The following is a 21,366-nucleotide window of genomic DNA, read 5'->3' as shown; positions in this document are numbered from 1 at the left end:
GGGCAGGGCCGTTGCTGGGCCGCCCCGCGCGCGCGGGGAATCCGGCCTCCGTCAGACCCAGGTGGTGGGCGGGGCGAGTGAGGCGGCGGCCATGGCGCAGCCGGCGAGCCCCGTGGCGCGGCACTGCGGGGTCAGCAGGGAGCGCTTTCGGCAGGACATTTACCCGCTGGTGAGGAGGCGCGTGTGCCGGGCTGGGCCTGCCTCGCCCGCCCCCTTGTGCCCCCGGCCGGAGTCTCCGCTCCGTGCTGGAGAGTCCCGGGCGAGCAGCTGCCGGGACAGGCCGGTTCAGTCAGATGCCAGGGGGGGGCTGCTGGCCCGGAATCCCCTGGGCTGTGTCTACACTGGGCCACTTATTCCGGAAAATCAGCCGCGTTTCCGGAATAAGCTGCGAGCTGCCGACACTGGCCCTTGAATGTCCGGAAAAGCAACGACGCTCGACTGTACAAAATCAGCCGCTATTCCGGAAAAACTATTCTGCTCCCGCTCGGGCATAAGTCCTTATTCCGGAACACTGTTCCGGAAAAGGGCCAGCGTAGACAGCCCAGTCGTCTTTTTCCGGAAAAAAGCCCCGATTGCAAAAATGGCGATCGGGGCTCTTTTCCGGAAAAGCGCGTCTACATTGGCCACAGACGCTTTTCCGGAAAAAGGGCTTTTCCGGAAAAGCAGCCTGCCGATGTAGACGCTCCTTTTCCAGAAAAACTGAAAACGGAATAGTATTCCGTTTTAAGCATTTCCAGAAATTCATGCCAGTGTAGACACAGCCCTGCTGTTTATCCCCTTGAAACTCCCTCAGCCCATCCTCTGCTGCCCCCTGACGCCCTCCCAAGAGCGAGCCGACCCAACTCAGCTCTCTTAAACTGAATCCGAAACGAGCGTGCGAGATTTAGCTGGCCCATGGCAATCCCAGTGTAGCAAGAGTCTCCTCGTCCCCCTTTACAGAAGCCGTTTGGCTTCTTACACAATACAAGATTTTTGGAACTTGAAGAATATTAAAGTCCAAACTGTGTGTGATACCCATTGATTTTGGGTTTCCCGTTATAACAGGGACCCCAGAGAGAGAGAGAGAAAACAACAAATAAGACAAAAATATAAAACTAACCAATGTTTCACTATCGTCGCCTTTTTAATTGATTCTTCAAAAATATAAACCAGAATGTCACATTTATGTAATTCCTATTTTTGTGATTAAAATAGTGAAGATGCTTCATATGCTGTGAAGATGCATCAGACAATGTGAAGTGTATTTTTTGTGTAGTATGTCCATTTCTAAAGAGCGTTCTGATATTTTACAAATTCACTTAGTGGTATCAGTCTGGCAAAAATGGCATGTGTTTCTAAACAGTGGTGTTATGATGAGAATAAATGGGGAAAGAAGGATGATTAGAAAATTACACTGATAAGATATGAAAGTTTGAGGTAAATTGTGGTTAGCTGAGCCTCCTGTTGGATAATTTTAGGTGTTTCTTAAAAGAGAAGTGAAGAACATCTCCCAAAAAATCAAAATTGCATTTAATCAGGATAGTTTTGCATCTCTTATATTTGAGATCGATGAGTGAAAAGCATTATATACCTGCTAACTATTCTTGTTGGCATTATGTAACAGAGATGTGTGTGGTGGTCATATGAATTTTTTTCCTTGTAGTGGGATAAGTGAAAAACACTGGTGAGGAATAGATCTCATTATATGTTGACATATAGATCTTGAGGAACTGAAACAACAGCATGTCCCCTCATGTGGCACAAGAAGACGGGAGTATTCCTCATTAGGCTAAATAAGGCTAAAGCACTAATCCTGGAAGGAGCTCTAGGCAAAAAGACCCTGCACAAAGCACTGTTGTCTTCTTTGGGTCTTAAGTGGGGGCCCAGGGCTTTGTACATATAGTTTCAGGACGCAAGCTGGAGTATAGCATGGAGTGTCGTCTTTTAACAATCCCAGTTGGGTTACATGATGGTTGCATGGCTGTCATCCTGAAAGTATACTGCTCATTTTTCTGCTAGCTGGAGATATGATGCAGTGATGATCTCAGTCCTGGATGCCTGTGTGTCAAACTCTGACTGAAACTAGTGGGATTCTTATTAGTTAAAATTGGGTAGAAGTTGTTTGTTGTAACACCTGATGCAAGCCTATCTGCTATTACCTTGGGCTGTGTCTACATTGGCGCGATCTTGCACTAAAGCGGCCGCTTTTGCGCAAAAACATGCTGCCTGTCTACACTGGCGGGGAGTTCTTGCGCAAGAACACTGACGTTCTAATGTATGAAATCAGTGCTTGTTGCGCAAGAACTATGATGCTCCCGCTCAGGAATAAGCCCTCTTGTGCAACTGTTCTTGCACAAGAGGCCAGTGTAGACAGGCAACATGAATTTCTTGTGCAAGAAAGCCAGATAGCTAAAATGGCCATTGGAGCTTTCTTGCGCAAGAGAGCGTCTACCATGGCACGGATGCTCTTGTGCAAAAGCACATCTCTTGCGCAAAGGCACATGCCAGTGTAGATGCTCTCTTGCGTAAATACTTCAACGCAAGAACTCTTGTGTTAAATAGTATTTGCGCAAGATCATGCCAGTGTAGACATTGCCTTGGAGTTTGGTTTGAAAACAAAAAGGGAATAATTAATCTCATGTGTTCCTCCATCAACCATGTTACATTAAAACCAGAAACACATGAGGGTTAAGAGCCAGCACCCCCTCTGTTATCACAGAACTGAGAGGTAAAGAATGAATATATAAAGTAAATGAACTCAAAACTCACTACTTATAAACAGTAATAGAGATGTAGTCTGGTCTTGCTGAAACAAAAGACAGGACTATGCAGCACTTTAAAGACTAACAAGATGGTTTATTAGGTGATGAGCTTTCATGGGCCAGACCCACTTCCTCAGATCAAATTGAGGAAGAAAATTGGCATGACCATATATACCAAAGGGATACAATTAAAAAAAAAAAGTGAACATGTATAAAATTGACAAATCAGATTTTAGAGCATTCTGGCTAATGTGCACCAGGTGTACATATTCATTTGATTTGTTCTTGTACTTAACTTGACAAATTAGTTCTGAAATTGTTTGTTGGATTCTATTACTGGTTCAGTGACAACATGACATGCTATAAAACTGCTTTTGTTTACATTTCAGAGAAAGCCAGCAGTGCTGAAAGGAATACACCTAGGCACTTGCACAACCAAATGGACAGTGGATTACCTTAGCCAGACAGCAGGAACTAGAGAAGTAAAGATTCATGTTTCCACGGTGCCACAGATGGACTTCCTCAGTAAGAACTTTTTATATAGGTACTTTATTGCAAGACTTCTTTTATTTTAAAGGGATGCACTGGCTACTTTTATAAACATTCTACATTGCATTGACGTTTTATACAAAGTGTGCTCTTCTATGATGCCTGGATCTGTTGGTGTTACTATTCAGCAATCTGGTGCTCTCTTGCTGTAGGTAAATTTCTTAATGGTAATTATCACATATATTGTTATTTACTGTAGTAAGTAGATATGATAGAGCTTCTCTTTTTAAGAAAATGCCTTTGAATTTAGACACCATTAGAAAGGTGTTTTTTGTTCTTAATTTAAAATGTATTTCATCACAGCTTTCTAATTCAGCTATGACATTGGAATTCCTTAGTGTGTCATAGTCTCTCTCTAACCCCCCTGCCCCCAGTCCCAGCAAGCAGTTTTTTAATATTTCTTTGGTGCTCATGCAAGATGTGAGACTGGGTAGGAAACTTGAGCCTCATCTCATTCACAGATGAGGCATGATAAAGGCTGTGGTAAATCAAATTTCACTACATTGTCCTGTCAATACACCCCACTGGTAAAACTCCTTTCTGATATTAAAAAAATATTTTGGAGGAGGATAATAGTGGTTCTGCAGATACTTGTGGAAAGCGCCCTCCCATGCATAAGGTGCAGCATGGGAAGGACTGCAAAGATGCTTGTTCAGAAAAATTTAAAAATGTGTGGTCATTTGCAGAATGAATGTGGTAGTCAATGTCTCCATACTGTATGAGAGTTTGATAAGTAGCACAGGGATAGACGGTGAAGGGCCTAAAATGAAAATAAGTGGTCTGATTTTGATGTAGTGAAAATAGAGGCAAAGAGAAGGGTTTGAGAGAAACACTCAGTTTGTGACTTGCAGTCTGCTGCAACAACACGTTTGAAACTAGGCAACACACTACATGCCGTTCTGATTCTCTGATGCTTTTTCAGTATTTGATTAGAATTGTTAGAAGCTAGTGCTGCTCAGTACGGATACGTCTACACTGCATGCTTATTTTGAAATAAGCTATTCTGGAATAGTTATTTTGATATAGCTTATTTTGAAATAGCACGTCTACACTGCAGGGAAGCCTCAAAATTAGTCCGAGGCAGGCTTCCCTAATGTAGATGTCAATTTAGAGCCCCTGGAAGCACTGAGGAGGAATAACTTAGACTGGCCCTGGTAAGGGGCTATTTCGAAATAACAATAGTGGAGCATCTACACATACCTTATTTCAAAATAGCTATTTTGGAATAGGCGTTATTCCTTGTAGAATGTGGTTTACAGATTTTTTGAATAAGCCGTCCTTTATTTCAAAATTATTTTGAAATAACAGAATGGCTGTGTAGATGCTTGCATTGTTATTTCGAAATAACACTATTTATTTTGAAATAATGGTGCAATGTAGATGTACCCTACCTGAACTTCTTTTAATGCTGTTATATTACAGATGTGCTAGTTCAACAGACTTACACTGGAAGGATGTCTGCATTTAAAAAACAAACAACTTCAAAGCTTAGGGCATGAGCACTTTCCAGTGTCCTCAAACTAAAGAATATTGCACATTTCACTAGTTGCTTACTCTGGAGATTGGTACCACAAAATGTGTAATGTCCTAAGAAGCTCTTCATTACATTTTTCCATGTCCTGTGGTTTCCCGAAACATTTTTCAGAATCCAGTGCACCTCAGCCATTTTCTTGTTGATCTATAAATCAGAAAGTTTTTATTTCAGTTGTTGTTTGCTTTCTGCAAGTATGAAAGATATGTTCAATCATTTCTTATTTTAATAAAGTTTAAGAAAGCAGAAAAAGTGCTGGAATCAATTGTTCTAGAGCCTACAATGAGTAAAGCCTGGTGTCATATTCATTACATTTTTTTTATTCACAGCTGGTTGAACTGTTGACCATTTTGAAATAGTGTTTTGGACTACAAATAAAATTCTGTCCTACATCTGTCTCATTTATATTAGTGTTTATCTCACTGTTTGGGAGAAAAATGAAACACAAAACAGTCAAATAAAGGAGAGTTGCAATTTTGTTTCTTTGTTTTCCTTATAAGGCTCTGATACTATGCACTTTACTAATATTATGTGTATAATGCACTTTACTGACATTATGTATATAAGGATTTCTGTTTAATTCAGTGGTGATATTTCACATGCATAAATTGCTCAGGCGTGTTAGAGTTTACAGACGGGGGCTAAATTTGCATTTTTATATATGTCAGTATGGAAATGCTCATGGGGAGTGCATCTCGATAGCGGCGCTATTTCTGGTATCCTAAAATAGCTATTCCACGACTTTTAAACAAGCCCATTATTTCAAAATAACGGGCTTGCTGTTCTGACATCCCTGTACACCTCGTTCCATGAGGATTAAGGGGCATTTCAGAATAGCGGTTTGTTTCGAAATCTTCAAAATAAGCTACATTCAAATTACGTAGCTGATTTTGAGATACAGATGTAGTGTAGATGCACCTTAAATGTCTGATGTTGAGAGTTGCTCAGTATTTATGAATGTTGCCACTTCTAGAGTACTTGGGGATCTCAGAAGTTCTCTGGACTGGGCTATATACATATTGGAGGAGAAAATAAATAAAATTACTACAAGAATAAAAACTCTATAGTACACAGACTTAAACATTATTATGGCCAGCTAAGACTTGATCCAGACATGTGCTGCTGAGCACAAACAACTCATGTTGCTTTCAGAGGGATAAGGCATAGTTCAGGTTGTGGGTCTGAATCTACTTCCATTGGTGTCTGTGGGATTCTCTCTATTGACTCCAGAAGCTGCTGAATCAAGCTTTACATGAACATAGACATTGTATATTATCAGTGAAATGGACCATCTATCAATGGCTACAGCTAGGTGATTTGAATGATCTTTCATTCAAAGCGTAGGTCACTTTGGACCCTATCACTACCCTCCAGTGTATCTACCTCGTCCCCCTTGTTTAGTGTCATCTGCAAATTTGCTGAGGGTGCAATCCATCGCCTTATCCAAATAATAAAAACGTTGAACAAAATTTGCCCCAGAACCAACCCTTGGGGCACTTCGCTTGATACCGACTGTCAACCACACATGGAGTCATTGATTGCTACCCATTGCTACTTCATTTCGGGGAAGAGGCAGTCGCACTGCAGAGCTGGTGCTGGGGGGAACTGGCTTTTAAACTGACTCCCCCCAGCACTTGCTCCTGCCCGTTCCCCCTCACTGCCTCTGTAGAACACAGCAAGAGGAGGGCAGGCAGGTCCACGGAGCCAGCATGCGTGGAGAGCCACAAGATGGCTCCCCACGGATATCAGCTGTAGCCTGGCGTTTTCACCCTCTGCACTGCTGCCTGTCTATGAGAGAGGCAGCAGCGAGGGGTTGCGGGAGGCAGGTGGATCCAATGCTTAGGAGCCTGCTTAAAGCTGGTCCTCAGGAGCTGGTGGGGGGGCTGATAGAGAGGCAGCAATGGGGGGGGGAGAGAGGGAGTGCAATAGTTGATAAGCCTTGGTTTATCAGTTAATCGTGTAGTGGACTGCACGTTGACATCCCTAGATGGTACTTGGTCTTGCTTTGCAGGCAGGGGACTGGACTTGATGACCTCTCGAGGTCCCTTCCAGTTCTAGTATTCAATGATTGAAAGAAGTCAGCAGCACAAACTGTGACCCAGATTTCCAGAAATGCTTGTCACCTATAACTGGGGTTATATTTACAGTAGAGCTTAGTTTCTATTTAGGCATCTAAATTAAATGACCATGTTTTCAAAAGAGCTGTCGTCACCCATCTACTCCCATTGAGCACAAGAGTTTGAGCACAGAATTTTTGGATAGTGAACACTCTTGAAAATCTGATCCCAAATAATTATCTTTCTACAAGCTGACTTACAGCCAAAAATATTTGGCTGTAGTGTATGAACAATCTGCACAATAATGAAAGATTTTTACATATGATTTTTATCTTGTCAGTTATTTGACATTCTATTGCAAACAATTGTTAGTCTGCATGCTGATTATTTAAAACAGATTAAATCATTTGTCCTACTACATTGTTATAGGCCAGAGACATGAATTTGATCTGGTACTAAGTATTCTATGCCCATTAGTTAAATAATTGTTACATTGATTATCATTATGCATATTTATATTTCAGAACATTGCCTTTTGATGTGTTTGTACGGAGAGCAGCTGAAGTCAAACATACTGAGTACTTTATATCTGAGGTAATTTCCTTAAAACATCATATTTTCTTTCTTTAGTTATTAGGTCACTATATTGAGATTTGCTTTAAGCTTTTTTTTTTAGCAAAGCACTTAACTTTAAAGTAAAACATGCTTTGCTGGATCAGAGCTCAAGAGTTAATCATTTCTCATGTGTATTGTATAACTGATTACATTGGGCTTGCGTGTGTGGCAAAGGACTGCTTACAAGGGATGTAAAATCCCATTTAACTGGTTAACTGGCTAAACATAATGTTTAACCAGTTAGCCAGTTAAAGGGGCTGCGGGAATAAGAGCATCCCTGCCTGAGGCATGACCTGGCTTTTCACAGGCTAGGGCTGCTTCCGCCATCTGGAGTGCCCCTGCCTGCAGGATACCTGGCCCTGGGCCTCTGTGGTCAGGGGTTGCTCCAAGTAGACTGGATCACCCCCTGACTGCGACAGGTGGGAAGCTGCTCCAGCCTGCACTGGTAACTGGAACCAGTAAGCCTCACCCATTAAGAGTGAGGCTTATAAGTTAACCATTCACATCCTTACTACTTACATGAGTAAAGTTTTCAAGACAGAGTAAGAAATGAAATCATGCTTAAAATAGCAACTATGTATGTTAGATATTTTAAAGGATGTAAATGCTCAAGTGTTTAGTTAAGCTATAGCAATTTATAAGATGTACAAATATAAAAGGCAGAAATGTTACAACACACTCATTTATTAAGTAATTAAATGACATCATAACATAACTACGTCCAAAAAACTTTGAATGGTGTGTGTGTTCATAGGAATTCACTTTCCCCAAATACATTTAGTTATAGAAAGTTTAAATGGGAATTAGTGATGTGAATGGTTAATTGGTTACCCACTAAGCATTACTCTTAATGGGTGATGCTTACTGGGTACCAGTTAACCAAATACCCAGGAGAGTAGCCCCCTGCCCACAGCTCACGGGGCAGCAGAAGTCCACCGCCCCCATCTCACAGGGCTACTGACTCCTGCTGGACACCTCCCCATGTGGGATCCTGCTTAATCGGTTAACCAGTTAAACCTAAGGTGTAACCAGTTAACTGATTAACTGGGATTTTACATCCCTAAGGGAGTAGAAGCTGGGCAACTCCAAATGATTTTTCAAATATTCCTTCCATCATTTATTTGTAACATGCAGTATGTTCTGAAATACATTGTTGTGATTTCCTGTGTCAGTGTTCTGAAGGGTTTCATTTCTACATATGCTCTATTACTGGATAGACTCAAAGCACTGTTGAAAAGGCTGACAATTTGTGATCTAAGTCTCCATATGGAGCAACATGTGTTTTATACCCTTAGATCTTTCCCTGCCCCCTTGAATTTGCCTGTTTCATTTAATTAGCATATTTTCACTTCCTTTCATTTCTTCAGGTAACCAGCAGAGAGCAGTGGAAGAAAGGGCAGGATAGCCGAATAGCTGAATTTGTAAATGGCATTTAGTTGTACCAGATTTTAATGAGGCTCTTCATTAAACTAATGAGATGGTCAAAGCTCTGTATGTTCTAATTCTTTGTTTTTGTGTACTAATGATCATTCTCGTTTGTGTTTGTGTTAAGGATGAGAAATACTACTTGCGATCACTAGGTGAAGACCCACGGAAGGTGAGTAATTTGGAACTGCAGGGAATGTATTTCAGAGCAGCAGTTTAAAATCTTTAAGGACCTTGTTTTGATCATTTGCCTTTATTCAAGCATACAACCCGATGGTGGTCCTTTTTGTCTTGTAAACTTATTTAGGCCAAACATTTTAAAGAGGAGTGCTAAATCCAAGCTTAGCTGGTCTCCAAAGGACTAGGCCTCCTTAAGAGACTTCCTGGATATCCTATAGCCGCTATTAGGATTCCTGTGCCTCACCTCCCAACAGCAGTGAACGTAACTTATAATTTCTTATAGGTACTGTCCTATTGCAACCCGCATCTCTGCTAACTCTTTAAATAGCTCCCTGCCAGCTTTTGCTGCAGGTCATCCAGCTCTTGCCAGAGCTGCACACTAGGGTGCACCTGTTTACTGTCACCTCTGCTTCCATCCCTCAAATGCTGGTATAAAGAGGTTAATCGGGAGAGCAGTAGCATAGCTGGGTGTCTTGATGATTCCTGGCTGTGGTATTGTCCCCTCAGAACTGTTGTCAGCATAAATCAGAGCAGCCTTCAAGCCTAAGTTCCTGTTAAGTTGCACAGTGGCTTCCCACTAAGTTCTGCATAGTGGCTTATGGCTGCAGTGGGGAGAGATGCCTCTCCCCAAGGTCAGCGAGGGGCACCCCTCTCTGCTGGCTTTAGCAAGAAGCTGCCATAAGCGGGGCAGCCCTGTGTCGGGGCCAGCGGGGAGGGGCTCCTTGTCACCAATCAGGGCAATGCTATGCTGGGGTTAGTTGGGAAGCAGCCAGCGAGGCAGGTCTAGCTTTTTAGCAAGGGGAGCATGGGGCTCTGTGCACTGAGGTGCCTCATGCTCACCCACCCCAGGAGCTGGACCTGCTGGCTGCTGCTGGGGTGCTGTGTGGTGCCCCAGGATAGGCAGGTACTAGGCAGCCTACCTTAGCACCACTGACTAGGTGCTGTCCAGGTAAGCCCAAGCCCCAACTCTGTGTCTCACTCAGAGCCATCTCCTATACCCCAAACTCCTCATCCCTTGCACCATCCCAAAGTCCACACCCTCAATCCAGAGCCTGTACCCACTAATGGACCTCACCCGCAGCCCAGAGTCCGTACCCCCTTCCATTGCTGGCCCCAGGCTAGAGCACCCTCCTGCACTCCAAACCTCTCATTCCCAGAGCCCTTGCTCCCCAACCCTTTGTCCCAGCTCTGAGCCCCTCATCCTTGACCCCACCCCAGAACCCTCATCCCCAGCCTCTGCCCCATACCTGAGCCCTTTCCCAACTCAGAAGCCTTTGTTTCCACTCTTGCCATAGCCATTTGATGCACATAACACAATTCATTCAATTTGGGGTGGGAAAAATTAGAAGGAACGCTGCTTTTGGCTGTCCTAACTTATACTGGAGACAGGACTGTCACCCTGATAACTGAAGATTGTTTATAAGGCTCCCCCATGTCCAGCCCCCAAGTAATACCAAGTGCTCCTTGGCCACAACTGGGGATCTAGTCTTGATGATTTAACACAGTAGCTTTCACTTCAAATATATGATTTTAACTAGAACATTGCAATATGTTCATTTTAATTTAGGATATTGCAGATATCAGAAAGCAGTTTCCTTCATTGGCAGAAGATATTCAAATCCCAGAATATTTTGAAAAGGAACAGTTCTTCTCCAGTGTCTTCCGCATCAGCTCAGCAGGACTACAACTGTGGACACACTATGATGTAGGCAAACTTGTGTTGGTGGCTTTGTTGACAAAATGTGGTTTGAATCTCATTTCAGGACTATAGCACCAAGATTACAAACCTTACAGGGGACATGGGTTTGTTGCCAGTTGGAAGCACCTTGCATGCTTTTGGGTACTAAGCAAATACTAACTGACTTTAGACATTGAATATTTTAAATATTTTGGGTCTCAGTTTATTTCCCCATCCTGAAATCCTTGCCTCATGTGAGGAAAAAATTGAAAGATTGGGTTTTACTTGTTGTTTTAAATAGCAGTAAAATATTTAAAGAATCTCTCTCTCTATATAAAAGTTTTTCCTGCCGTGTGACAGAATGATGTCATCAGGCTCTCTGGCTGTGAAAGCAGGCAGAGAGAGGAGGATTGGCAAGCATAGCGAGCAGGGGGCAGTCCCCTAGTAAAAATAAACACCACCACACATCGCAGCGGAGGGTGAAACTACATAGTACTTTGTAGAATTAGCTTATTTTCAACTGTGTGAGATCCTTTCCTAGCTAATCTGTGTGGTGGTTTTTCATGCTCTTTTGCTGTAATTGGTAACACATATATTTGTCTAGTAAGAGCCCAGACAGGTTTAGATATGGGAATATTATATTGTGTAGATGAGATAAGCACACATGGGTTTTGCACTTTCAGTGACAGGTTAGTAAAATGAGGTCAGAAGGTGGTTGGAAGGATGGTAAAAGCAGTTCTAAATATATTTTGCCTTATGTTTTGCTTTGCTCATAATCAAGGCAGATAATCGCTTTGAATTTTTGACAGTAAAGCTTGCAAGTCCTAGTTTAAAGAGAGACAAAAAAGACAAGTAAAAGAGTTGTTAAAAAGAAAGATGGAGAGGCATTTTTTCCATTTATAATTAACATATCAAAAATGTAAGATTAACAGCACAAATAGATGTCATATGATTCAGATTTTCAGCGTAACATTTTATGGAGTAGTAATTTTGTTTTTGTTTTTTTAATTTTTAATACACACACACACAGAGCTTTATTTTCAGAGGAAATGTTACATAACAGAATGCTGATATGGAATGTATATTTGCCCATTCTTGTGTATAAAATCTGTCTGCTATTTATGCTTATAGTGTATTGTTATATTTTCAGATAATGGATAACTTCTTAATACAGATAGTAGGAAAAAAACGAGTTGTACTGTACAGTCCTCGAGATGCACCATATTTGTATTTAGCAGGTATGTTTTTGTCATACACATTTGAATTTAGTCTTCCTCAAGTAGGGATGCTAACTATCGGTTAATTGAGTAGTCGATGGAATGTCCATCTACTCGATTAGTCGATGGGGATGGGGCACTCCCACTGCAGCTCTGCACTATAAATGTAGTAAGAGCCCAGTGAGATCTTACTACATTTAAAGTGCAAAGCCACAGCGGGGTTAGCTCCCAAGGACCGCTGCAGCTTTGCCTATCCTGCCCCCCTCTCCGAACCGCAGAAATGGTGCTGGGGGGAGCCAGCCTTTCAGCCGCCTCCCCCCAGCACCAGTTCTTGCTTCTCCCTCCTTGCTGACTCTGATACATCCCTATTGTAACTGTAACTTAGTGAAACTTGGCTTCAGTGGCTATTATGGACAGTGAACACCCTATAGGTAGGATTGTACAGGTTGAACCTCTCAAATCCGGGACTTTTTGGCCTGGCAACATCTGTAGTCCAGCAAAGCCACGGATATTGCTAGACCAAAGAGCCTCAGGAGAGGGGGGTCTGCAGAGTCCTGGCTGGGCCAGCAGTGGCTAGGCAGGTGAGTTCCGGTGTCAGCCAGGTCACACAGTGTCTGGGAACCTCTGCCCTGGCCAGAGAACCCCAGAGGTCAGTGTGGTCAGATGGCCGGAGCAGCAGCCCCAGCCAGGGAACCCCCCCAGCAGTGGGGCCGGGAAGCAACCGGGTGTCCTGGCCCCATCATGGCAATCCCCAGTGGCAGTGGGGCTGGCCTATCAGCCCCAGCCATGAAACCCTGAGAACCCCGTGGTGACAGCGGGTTCGGCGGTGGCCCTGACCGGGGACTCCCCTCCCCTGGGAGCAATGGAACCAGGCCACAGCTATGGGACAGGCAATGGCCATGTGTCCTTGGGGCCAGGAAACTGCTAGGAATCCCCAGAGGTAGTGGCTGAAAGGGGCTGACGGTGGCTGGGCAGCCCTGGCTGAGGAACCCCCAGTGGCAGCAGGTGGGAAGTCTCAGCCAGGCCAGAATTAGTGGGGCAGCGTCAGGGCAGGGAACGCCAGCCTTGAGAGCCCCAGGGAGAGGAGCCAGCAGCTGGGCAGCCAGCAGTGGAGCATTGACCTCTCCTGGTACAGCAAACTCCCTGGTCCAGGACGGCTCAGACCCCGAGGGTGCCGGACCAGGTCCAACCCGTAGTAATACTTGGAATGTGCACAGAGTGCCACATTCAACCCTGATGGAACTCAGCTGAAGTCAATGAAGTTCTGTCATGGTTGAATTTGGCCCAATAATTGTTATATCTTAAGAATGTTGTGTTGACTTACATTGGCCAGTATTAAAGAATTTGTGAATAGGGTTTTTTTTTAAACTTCATTAGGCACCAAATCAGAGGTGTTAAACGTGGATAACCCGGATATGGAGAAATATCCCCTTTTTATGAAAGCCAGGCGCCATGAATGTTCTCTTGAAGCAGGCGATGTGTTGTTCATTCCAGGTAAGTGACAAATCGCTCCAACCCACATTATTTTTAATCATATTATTTTGTGACACCTCATTTCCAGGTTTGAATTACATATTTGCAACTCTGTGTAATTCTAGATGTGTGACATTTTGAATCTGACCAAAATTATTATACTAAATTTCATTCAGTGTGCATCTGTCTTAATAGCCCTACTATTAAAATCAATTTGTCTCTTCCCTGACTAGGCTTCCTTCTATTCAGAAGGGATAACAGAGTTTATGACTGGGAATGGGCACTTTGTTCGTCTATGTCTCTAACATTCTCTCGCTGAAGCAAGAGGCAAATGACAAAATGTGCATTAAGGATAGAGCAGTTAAGTTCTTACTTTGTTTTATTACAAATTGTCAGCTTTGAAAAAAAAAGTCAGAATAATTTATGTTTTAAGATGCTCCTAACTTTCTGCAACAGTAGTAAATGGAAAACAGCTTGCTGTGCAAGATGGCACAGCACTGGAGATAAGGATTAGCCAGCTGAATTATTCCTGCTGGTCTATCCATCTTTTAACAACCTACTAACTGGTATTAACTTTTATTAACTATGAACCTGAGCACATGTAAGTATCTGGATGCTTTTCACTGGTTTGCAATCTTGGTGGGAAAACTAAGCGTTATGATATAACTATAGTGAGGGAATTAAGCGGGATATGACAGCAATCTCTAAAAATGTGAATGGTGAGGAGAAGGTGAACAGGGAAGTGTTATTTACCTGTGCAGCCAGGGCCACTCAATGAAAGTAAGTGACAACAGATTTACAACAAACAAAAGGATTACTTTTTCCTAGAACACAGTCAAACTGTGGAATTTGTTGCAAGGGGATGTTATAAAGGCCAAAGTATAACTGGCCTCACAAAAGAATTAGATAAATTAATGGCATAGAAGTCCATTAGTGGCTGTTAGCCAAGATGGCCAGAGACACTATTCTATGCTCTGGATGCCTCTAAACCTCTGACAGCCAGAAACGAGGAGTGGATGACAAGGGATGAATCTCTGGAAAATTGCCCTATTTCTTCTGAAGCACTGGGTGTTGGGAGACAGGTGCACCATTGATTTGACTTAGTGCGGCCATTCTTTTGTTGTTGTTTCGGAAAATGAAGATCTTTCATTGATCTAAGAAGACAATTTAATATTCCAGGGACAAATTTGTTATTGAGCTTTCAGCTGGCCACTTGTGTGTTCAGTGCTATGCAGGGTTTTTTTTAGAAAACCCAAACTTTATATTACATAGATTAGTGAAAAGTATTTCACTTGTAGGAAGTGTTTCCTATTCCTCCTTTCTTTTAATATTTGTGTTGATTGTGATGTAGATTTTATTTAAAGTCTGGTGCTTTTGTTTAGTATTTACTTTGATTCTTACTATTCAGCATCACTCAGTGACCAAAGAATGAATTTCAGAAAATATATGTAAATTTTGAACAGAACTAAAGGGAGATAGCACATATATTGCAGGGAGAGAGAGACTGACTTCATACAGGTAGCTGTAATGTTCTAGATACTACAAACGTTTGCATACATTTTCACTTTGTTCTAGCCAATGTAGATGTTCCTATCTGATTTTGTTAGCAAGTGTTTTCAATTTCAATTCAGTTATGCTAAAGTGTTATTGATCTTGAAAACTGAGCCACTGATATAGTCTAAGATCCAATAACTTAAGTGTAGTATGCAGCACACACGTGCTATGTGTATATGTAGTCACACATTTTATGTGACTGTAAAAGGGTCCATAGCTGTCCATTCTTGTCGGTCTTGGAGACCATGCCCCCTCACTACATTGTGGCTATAAGTGCCATGCTCAACAGGAGAATTGGCAATCATAGGGTTCTGGGCAGAGAAAAGCAATGAGCAGTCAAAGGGCTCTGTGGGTAGGAACCACAGCGTTCCATCCCTGGGTCAGCAGAGTTCCCACTGAAACACACTGACCTAGACTCTGGCAACACAACTAGACCAATGTCTGGTGTCCTTGGGATACTTCCTACTACTGACTATACCTTTGTCTCCTGGGATTTCTACATTTACCAAGGGTACACAGCCAGCGGCAGTCCTGTTAGCTCCTTTGGGTGCTGGTCACTTGGATGTCTTTGGCACTGCAGTGCCTGGAGGCAGGCAAAAAAATCTACTCCCTTCCCCAGCTCTTGCACAATTGAACTGTAGGTCCTACCTTTTAAACTTCGTGTCCGTGCACCAGAGGAGTAGTGTAGTCCCTGTACTTAGTCTCTGAGAGAGGCCATTCCCTCTCCCAACAGTCCTGAATTTTAGAAAATAGGATTGTTTCGTTTGATTATGATCTCACATCAGTATTACTGTGCTGTCTTAAATGGAATTACTGTTTTACATTTTTAGAAATAAGCTTAAAATAAAACTTGGTTTTAAAATGCTAGGTTTCAAATATAACTGTGTCCCAAAAATCCTATTGCAGAATCAGGCATTCTTTACAGACAAAAGCAGAAGCTTGAGTCCAGGAGGTGAAAGATACAGAACAAACAAAAAAAATATGAAATGTTCAATTCACTAACTATAAAACGAGTAATAAAAACAATATTCCAAAACTGAAATGGTAGAACTACTGCAATTCAGTAACTTTCAAGTGAAAACAGGCACATGATACATACGCTACTTAAAATTACAAATACATAGCAGCCTTGCTTACTTGGTTTTTGTCATAATTATTCAAATGAAAAACCTTGCTATTGCTTGACCATCATAAAAGTTGCTGGCTGATACTAATATTGATCATCTAAACTGGCATGTTGAAAATCTATGCAAGTGAAGGTTCTAATTTTGCAAACACGTATGCAATGAGTGAAGTTACTTGTGTTTCCAAGAGTGGAGCCAAGATTTTGGGCTTAATCCTGCATTCTTTACTCATGCAAGTATTCCCATTCAAGGTAATGGGCTAAATGACATGAAAAAGGGACAAGGAATTTGGTCCATTGGCCCTGATCTGGCAAACACTTACCCACCTTTATATTAGCTTCAGAGGAAATACTTATGCATAAAGTCTAAGCATGCTTATAAATATCTTCAGGAACAAGAACTCATTGTTTGATATAATGTAGCATATGATGCAGTGAATCAGAGGTACCTATAACATAATGTTGTTTTTGAGGATACAAACTAAGATGATATCCTTCTAATTTCTTGTCAGTTACATTCAGTTTGAGATGGTTCAAACATCTTTGTTGTAAATGAAATCAAGTTTTAAGTGGCAGTTTAACTATTTAGACTTTTTTCTACCTACAGCTTTATGGTTCCATAATGTAATTTCTGAAGAATTTGGAGTGGGAGTGAATGTCTTTTGGAAGCATCTTCCTTCTGAGTGCTATGATAAAACAGACACTTACGGAAACAAAGATCCTATGGCAGCCTCCAGAGCTGTACAGATTTTGGATAGGGCTTTGAAAACACTGGAGGAACTGCCTGAGGAATATAGGGATTTTTATGCCCGGAGAATGGTTTTACGCATTCAAGAGAAAGCTTATAGCACTAACTATGAATAAACAGCATGAAAAAACAATCAACCCAACTCTCCTGAAAATATGGAGAAGTACAGATATTGATACTGTACCTGAGATACTTGGAGAAGATTTTAATAAAAAATGTTCACTGTTGATGACTACTTGTTTCATAGCCAATGGATGTTGTTTAAGAGATTCCATTTCTACTAATCCGCATGCACTATAATCTGCTTGATGAAGCTGTGGGTCTCATATGTAAAACTCAAACATGTACATTTAAAAAAATGTGTATACTAGAAGATTTACCCAGCATTGCTCAAGTTCTTAACTCAAGTAATTTTTGGTTTTCTTCATTTAAATCATGGTTCTAGAGTTGGGCTGAGCTTGAAGGATTCAGTATGTGGGTTGCCCCTGGGAGAGAGGACAACCTCTTGTCACCGCAGCAGCTTGGGTTGGGTGAGAAGCACCTGTCCATGGCAGCTGCACCTACATTGAGACAGTCAAGGGAGGGATGCATGTCTCCCAGCTAGGGATGGACAGATAGACAAATTCTGTTTCCTTTCTCCACCCCCTGCCCCCAAGTTGCCCAATGGAATTAGAGCTGTCCCTATCCCCATCTCTGGTCCCTTGCTTATCCGCCTGTGGTTATTATACAATATAACTGTCCCGCCTACCAGACTACTTCTTTTCCATTTTATGAGAAACAATCGAATTCCAGGCACATCCCATTTCCTGGAACAACCAAACCCTGACCTTGCTTTAAGTTGATAGCAGTTTTCAAGTACCTAAAAGGGTGTTAAAAGGAGGAGCTCAGCTGAGATCTCTATTAGAACTGAATGTTGAAAGTTCACAAGTGCTGTCTCTGTCAAACCTCTACCATTCAGGTCCCCTAAAAATTCACGGTTGGAGGTCTGTTCAATTTCTATTATGTGGGGTATGGCACATGAGAGAGAGGGGAGTGGTCAGGTGGCTATAATCAGCAATTTCTTTTGCATGTGGAAGAACTACTGATGTCATAATCAATGTACAAAATGCTTGCAGACTCCGGCCTCGTTATTTTTGGATACTTTAAGAGTAGCACTGGTGCCTACTCACTGAGTTATGAACCAGTAGCTTCCCAGTGAACAGAGCTATAAAATGTTGCTCTAGGGAATCTTCTTTTGTACGATGAATGATAAGGGGACATCTGACAAATATGACATGCTGCCACTGTCCGTTTAAATATCTCTATTTTATTACAGCATAAGATAAATGTAGTGGAGGTTTTGTCATTTATCTGCCATTTATATCCATCTGATGCTTCAAACAATGTGAAGGATTGTGACTTGTCAAAAGCTCTTAGCAGGACTAAAGGGATATGTGCTACTAATAAGGCACAGAACCAGGGCTTCCTGCAGAAGCTGGGCCTTACAACACTGCAGATTATTCATCTAAATCCATTTTTGTTGGCAGCTATAACTTAGAGAAAATAACTTCCCACCATGTGGATGGGCAAAATGCCACCCTAATGAATAGGCATGAATGTAACCAGCCAGGCGATCTTGATGTGCATAAGTTATGCACACTGAGGATGGAATTGCAACCTGAAAACATTGAAACACTTTCTATTCCTCAAAATGTCTACTTCTATAGTTAAAAGGACTTCACAGATACAGGGGGAGAGGAGGGAAAGGAATTACGGTAGGATCTGTGAAAGGGTTCAAGGACTCTCTCAGATTGGATCAAAGGATCCTTGGAAAGAGTATATAGCATCCTAGAAGCCTCTTTGGGGACTAGGGAAAAAAATAAAGCAGTGTCAGGCTAGAGATCAAGCCCCTCATTCGCCTGTTTTCCATCTGCTAATTCTGGCTTCATATGCTCTCAGCCAGCCGGCAACAGCTTTCTGGAATGCCAGCCCACAAAGGTGCAGGGGATTGCACTGTTCCTTCTGCCTGCCTGCCCAGTTCAGTAGAGCATTCTAAGCCATGTCTACACACCCGATTTTATAAAGCTGAAGATGCACGTCTCCACTGAGGCTAAGAGTTTGGTGTAGTGAGTGCCCAGAAGGCTACTGTCAACTTTGGCAGTGATGTTCTGGTGGTAGCTATCCCACAGTTCCCACCATTTCTTTGCAATCTGGTTTAGGATCCTACTCTCTGATGGGACAAAAACAGTACAGCAGTACATATCATCGGCTTCCCACTGTTGCACATATCGCCTCCTCCCACCCTGCTTGAAAGCAATTGGCAAATACTCTTTTTGTACCGTTTTTAACCTGGTTATTTGTTCAGACTCGATAACAGGGCAAGCCTGGATCCCATTCAGCTGCAAAGTGCTACAGCAATCGTAGCAAACATCTCACACCTGCTGCTGCAGTATGGCCAGAGCCTAGCCAGAAGCCACAGGAGTGAGGAAGGCACAAACACAGACATTTGTGAAACATTTGAGCAAAGCAATTGACAGGCACTAGCAGCATTTGATCCTCATGACAGTAGAAAGCCAATTGTGCGTCTCATGGCACCACAGATTGGTGGGACTGCATATTGCCCTCCCCACCATCAGAGTCCAACAGCAATACATCCTAGAACAGTATTGGCTCTAAAGTTTAAAAAAATCCTGGCTTTTGGTGAGATCAGATGCTCTGCTCACTACTGACCATTCTCCTATTTGTCATCCACAATGTCCTCCCCTCTATTGTCTGAGGCAACCTGAAGAGTCTCATGGGAGCAATCCACAGATAGCTTTGGGTCACTGCTTCCATCCCCTCCCCCATCTCTAGAATCCCATACAGCTCCTCAGGAAGTGGCATGGTTATGGTGCTGACCCAGACTATACATTTGCCTCATTTGTCTTCTGGTATGTCTGCTTGAGCTGCTTTATTTTCATTTTCACATGGAACTTCTAGGTGTCCCTGGCCTATGCAATTTTGGCACAGATATCAGTGTTTCTTCTGCTACTTTGTAGTTCTGCTGGAACAGATTCCTCTCCTTCCACAGTAATCAGGTCTGGGATCTCCTGCATGCTCCATGCTGGAGCTTGTATGTGACGCTAGGCGGTTATGGTCAGGTGTGTGGCTGAGGGGAGCTGCCTGTTGTGGTCACCACATTGGCCTAACCAGAAATGAAATTCAAATTTTCCCAAGGCTTTTCCTGTGCAGTTGTTGGTGAGGACACATTATTTAGAAAGTTGACCTAATGTGGCTAAGTTCAAACTAAACTAGTAGCATAGACCAGGCCATACCCAAAAGAGGAGGATCTAGCTTGACCAAATAGCTGGTGTCCTCCTTCAGTCATGTAAGCCACAAAGCCATGACTGGGACCTCTTGCTGCCTCAGTAATAAAAATAATTCCTAAGCAGGGAAGATTGAATCATGTAGCAGTCAACATGTGTGGGTCACAGCTTGTAGGTACATCAATAGTCTTAGGGCCTGGACAATAGAAGAGAAGGGCCCTTTGGATTTTAACCACCCTCGCTCCAGAGGCTGTCCCCACTGGTGTAGGTGTTAAGGCAAAGGGATGGGGCTCCACTCCAGGCTGCCACCCTGCTCTACCCAGCAGCAACTTCACACCCCCAGCTGAAGAGGTTCCAGCCACAGATGTTGCTAGACCAGTGAGGTTCAACCTGTATAACATGAATTTTGGGCCAAGACACAGAATATTGCAATATGTGAACCAAATACTATAAATACAGCTATTTGTATTACACAACTTCAAAAATATTAAGCTTGCTATCTACACAACCCTTCAAATGGCACCTTTACGTCTTTTATATTGAAAAATAGGCACTTGTGTCCTCTTGCTTCTGGTAACAACTTCTGCTCCCTCTCTCCCACCAGCCTTTTGGTGGAGCAATCTAGGGATGTCATTCCCACTCTGTGGCCTCTGTCATGTACATGCTCTCTAGAAATGCTACCAAGAATAAGGGTGCCAACTGTGTTGTGGATTTTTGTCTAGTAGAAAGTGGTCTCATTACTCCCAATTCCAGGCAGGACATTGGACAAGCTTACTACTGGTATCCTAAATCCTCTTTACAAAGCAATGGTTATTCCTTTTTTGAAGCCTGTCAGCTGAGAGCACGCATTGCCATTGTTTTTTTCCTTTGTGATGATCCTGAAGCTATTATGTAAACAAATTGGGTGTTTCTTCTCATGTTGGTGTAAAAATGGAGTGGCACAGTTTTAATTAGGTCCAACATGTTCAAGGAATAACTTCAAGCTAGAATGATTAGTGAAAATCTCAACCTAAAAAAAAACAGTTACTAAAATAATATATAATGTATAGGCTTGGAAATAGACATGCTAGTGTGGGGGATTTTGGCCTGTTGTGACCCACAGCAAAATGGAATCATGCTACAATAACCCAGAAAGTTCTGTGATGGGGTATTTGTCATTTTAATTTTTTTTATCCTAACTGTACAAAGAAT

At 42.4% G+C, this 21,366-nt stretch overlaps 1 protein-coding gene across 1 annotated transcript; it reads left to right on the top strand.

Moving 5' to 3' along the window:
* The first annotated feature begins 36 nt into the window (after positions 1 to 36).
* On the top strand, positions 37 to 17,118 carry TYW5 (tRNA-yW synthesizing protein 5). Its single transcript, XM_006117958.4, has 8 exons — positions 37 to 169; positions 3,131 to 3,285; positions 7,403 to 7,472; positions 9,046 to 9,090; positions 10,666 to 10,803; positions 11,927 to 12,014; positions 13,371 to 13,487; positions 16,751 to 17,118. Exons 1-8 carry the CDS (start codon positions 92 to 94, stop codon positions 17,005 to 17,007), a joined length of 948 nt encoding a protein of 315 aa, XP_006118020.3. The 5' UTR covers positions 37 to 91; the 3' UTR covers positions 17,008 to 17,118.
* Positions 17,119 to 21,366: the final 4,248 nt, after the last annotated feature.

This window comes from Pelodiscus sinensis, chromosome 7 (genome assembly GCF_052426305.1).
Source record: "Pelodiscus sinensis isolate ZL-2025 chromosome 7, ASM5242630v1, whole genome shotgun sequence".
Lineage (NCBI taxonomy): Eukaryota > Metazoa > Chordata > Testudines > Trionychidae > Pelodiscus > Pelodiscus sinensis.
The sequence above is the reverse complement of the archived record's forward strand: the minus strand, read 5'-3'. Positions and strand labels throughout refer to the sequence as shown.

What these genes read in the sequence shown, in the direction of transcription:
- TYW5 (XM_006117958.4), top strand. Translation starts at nt 92, where the DNA reads ATGGCGCAGCCGGCGAGCCCCGTGGCGCGGCACTGCGGGGTCAGCAGG. An exon ending in CTGAGTACTTTATATCTGAG is followed by an intron (nt 7,473 to 9,045) that starts GTAATTTCCTTA and finishes GTTTGTGTTAAG; the next exon opens with GATGAGAAATACTACTTGCG. An exon ending in CGATGTGTTGTTCATTCCAG is followed by an intron (nt 13,488 to 16,750) that starts GTAAGTGACAAA and finishes TTCTACCTACAG; the next exon opens with CTTTATGGTTCCATAATGTA.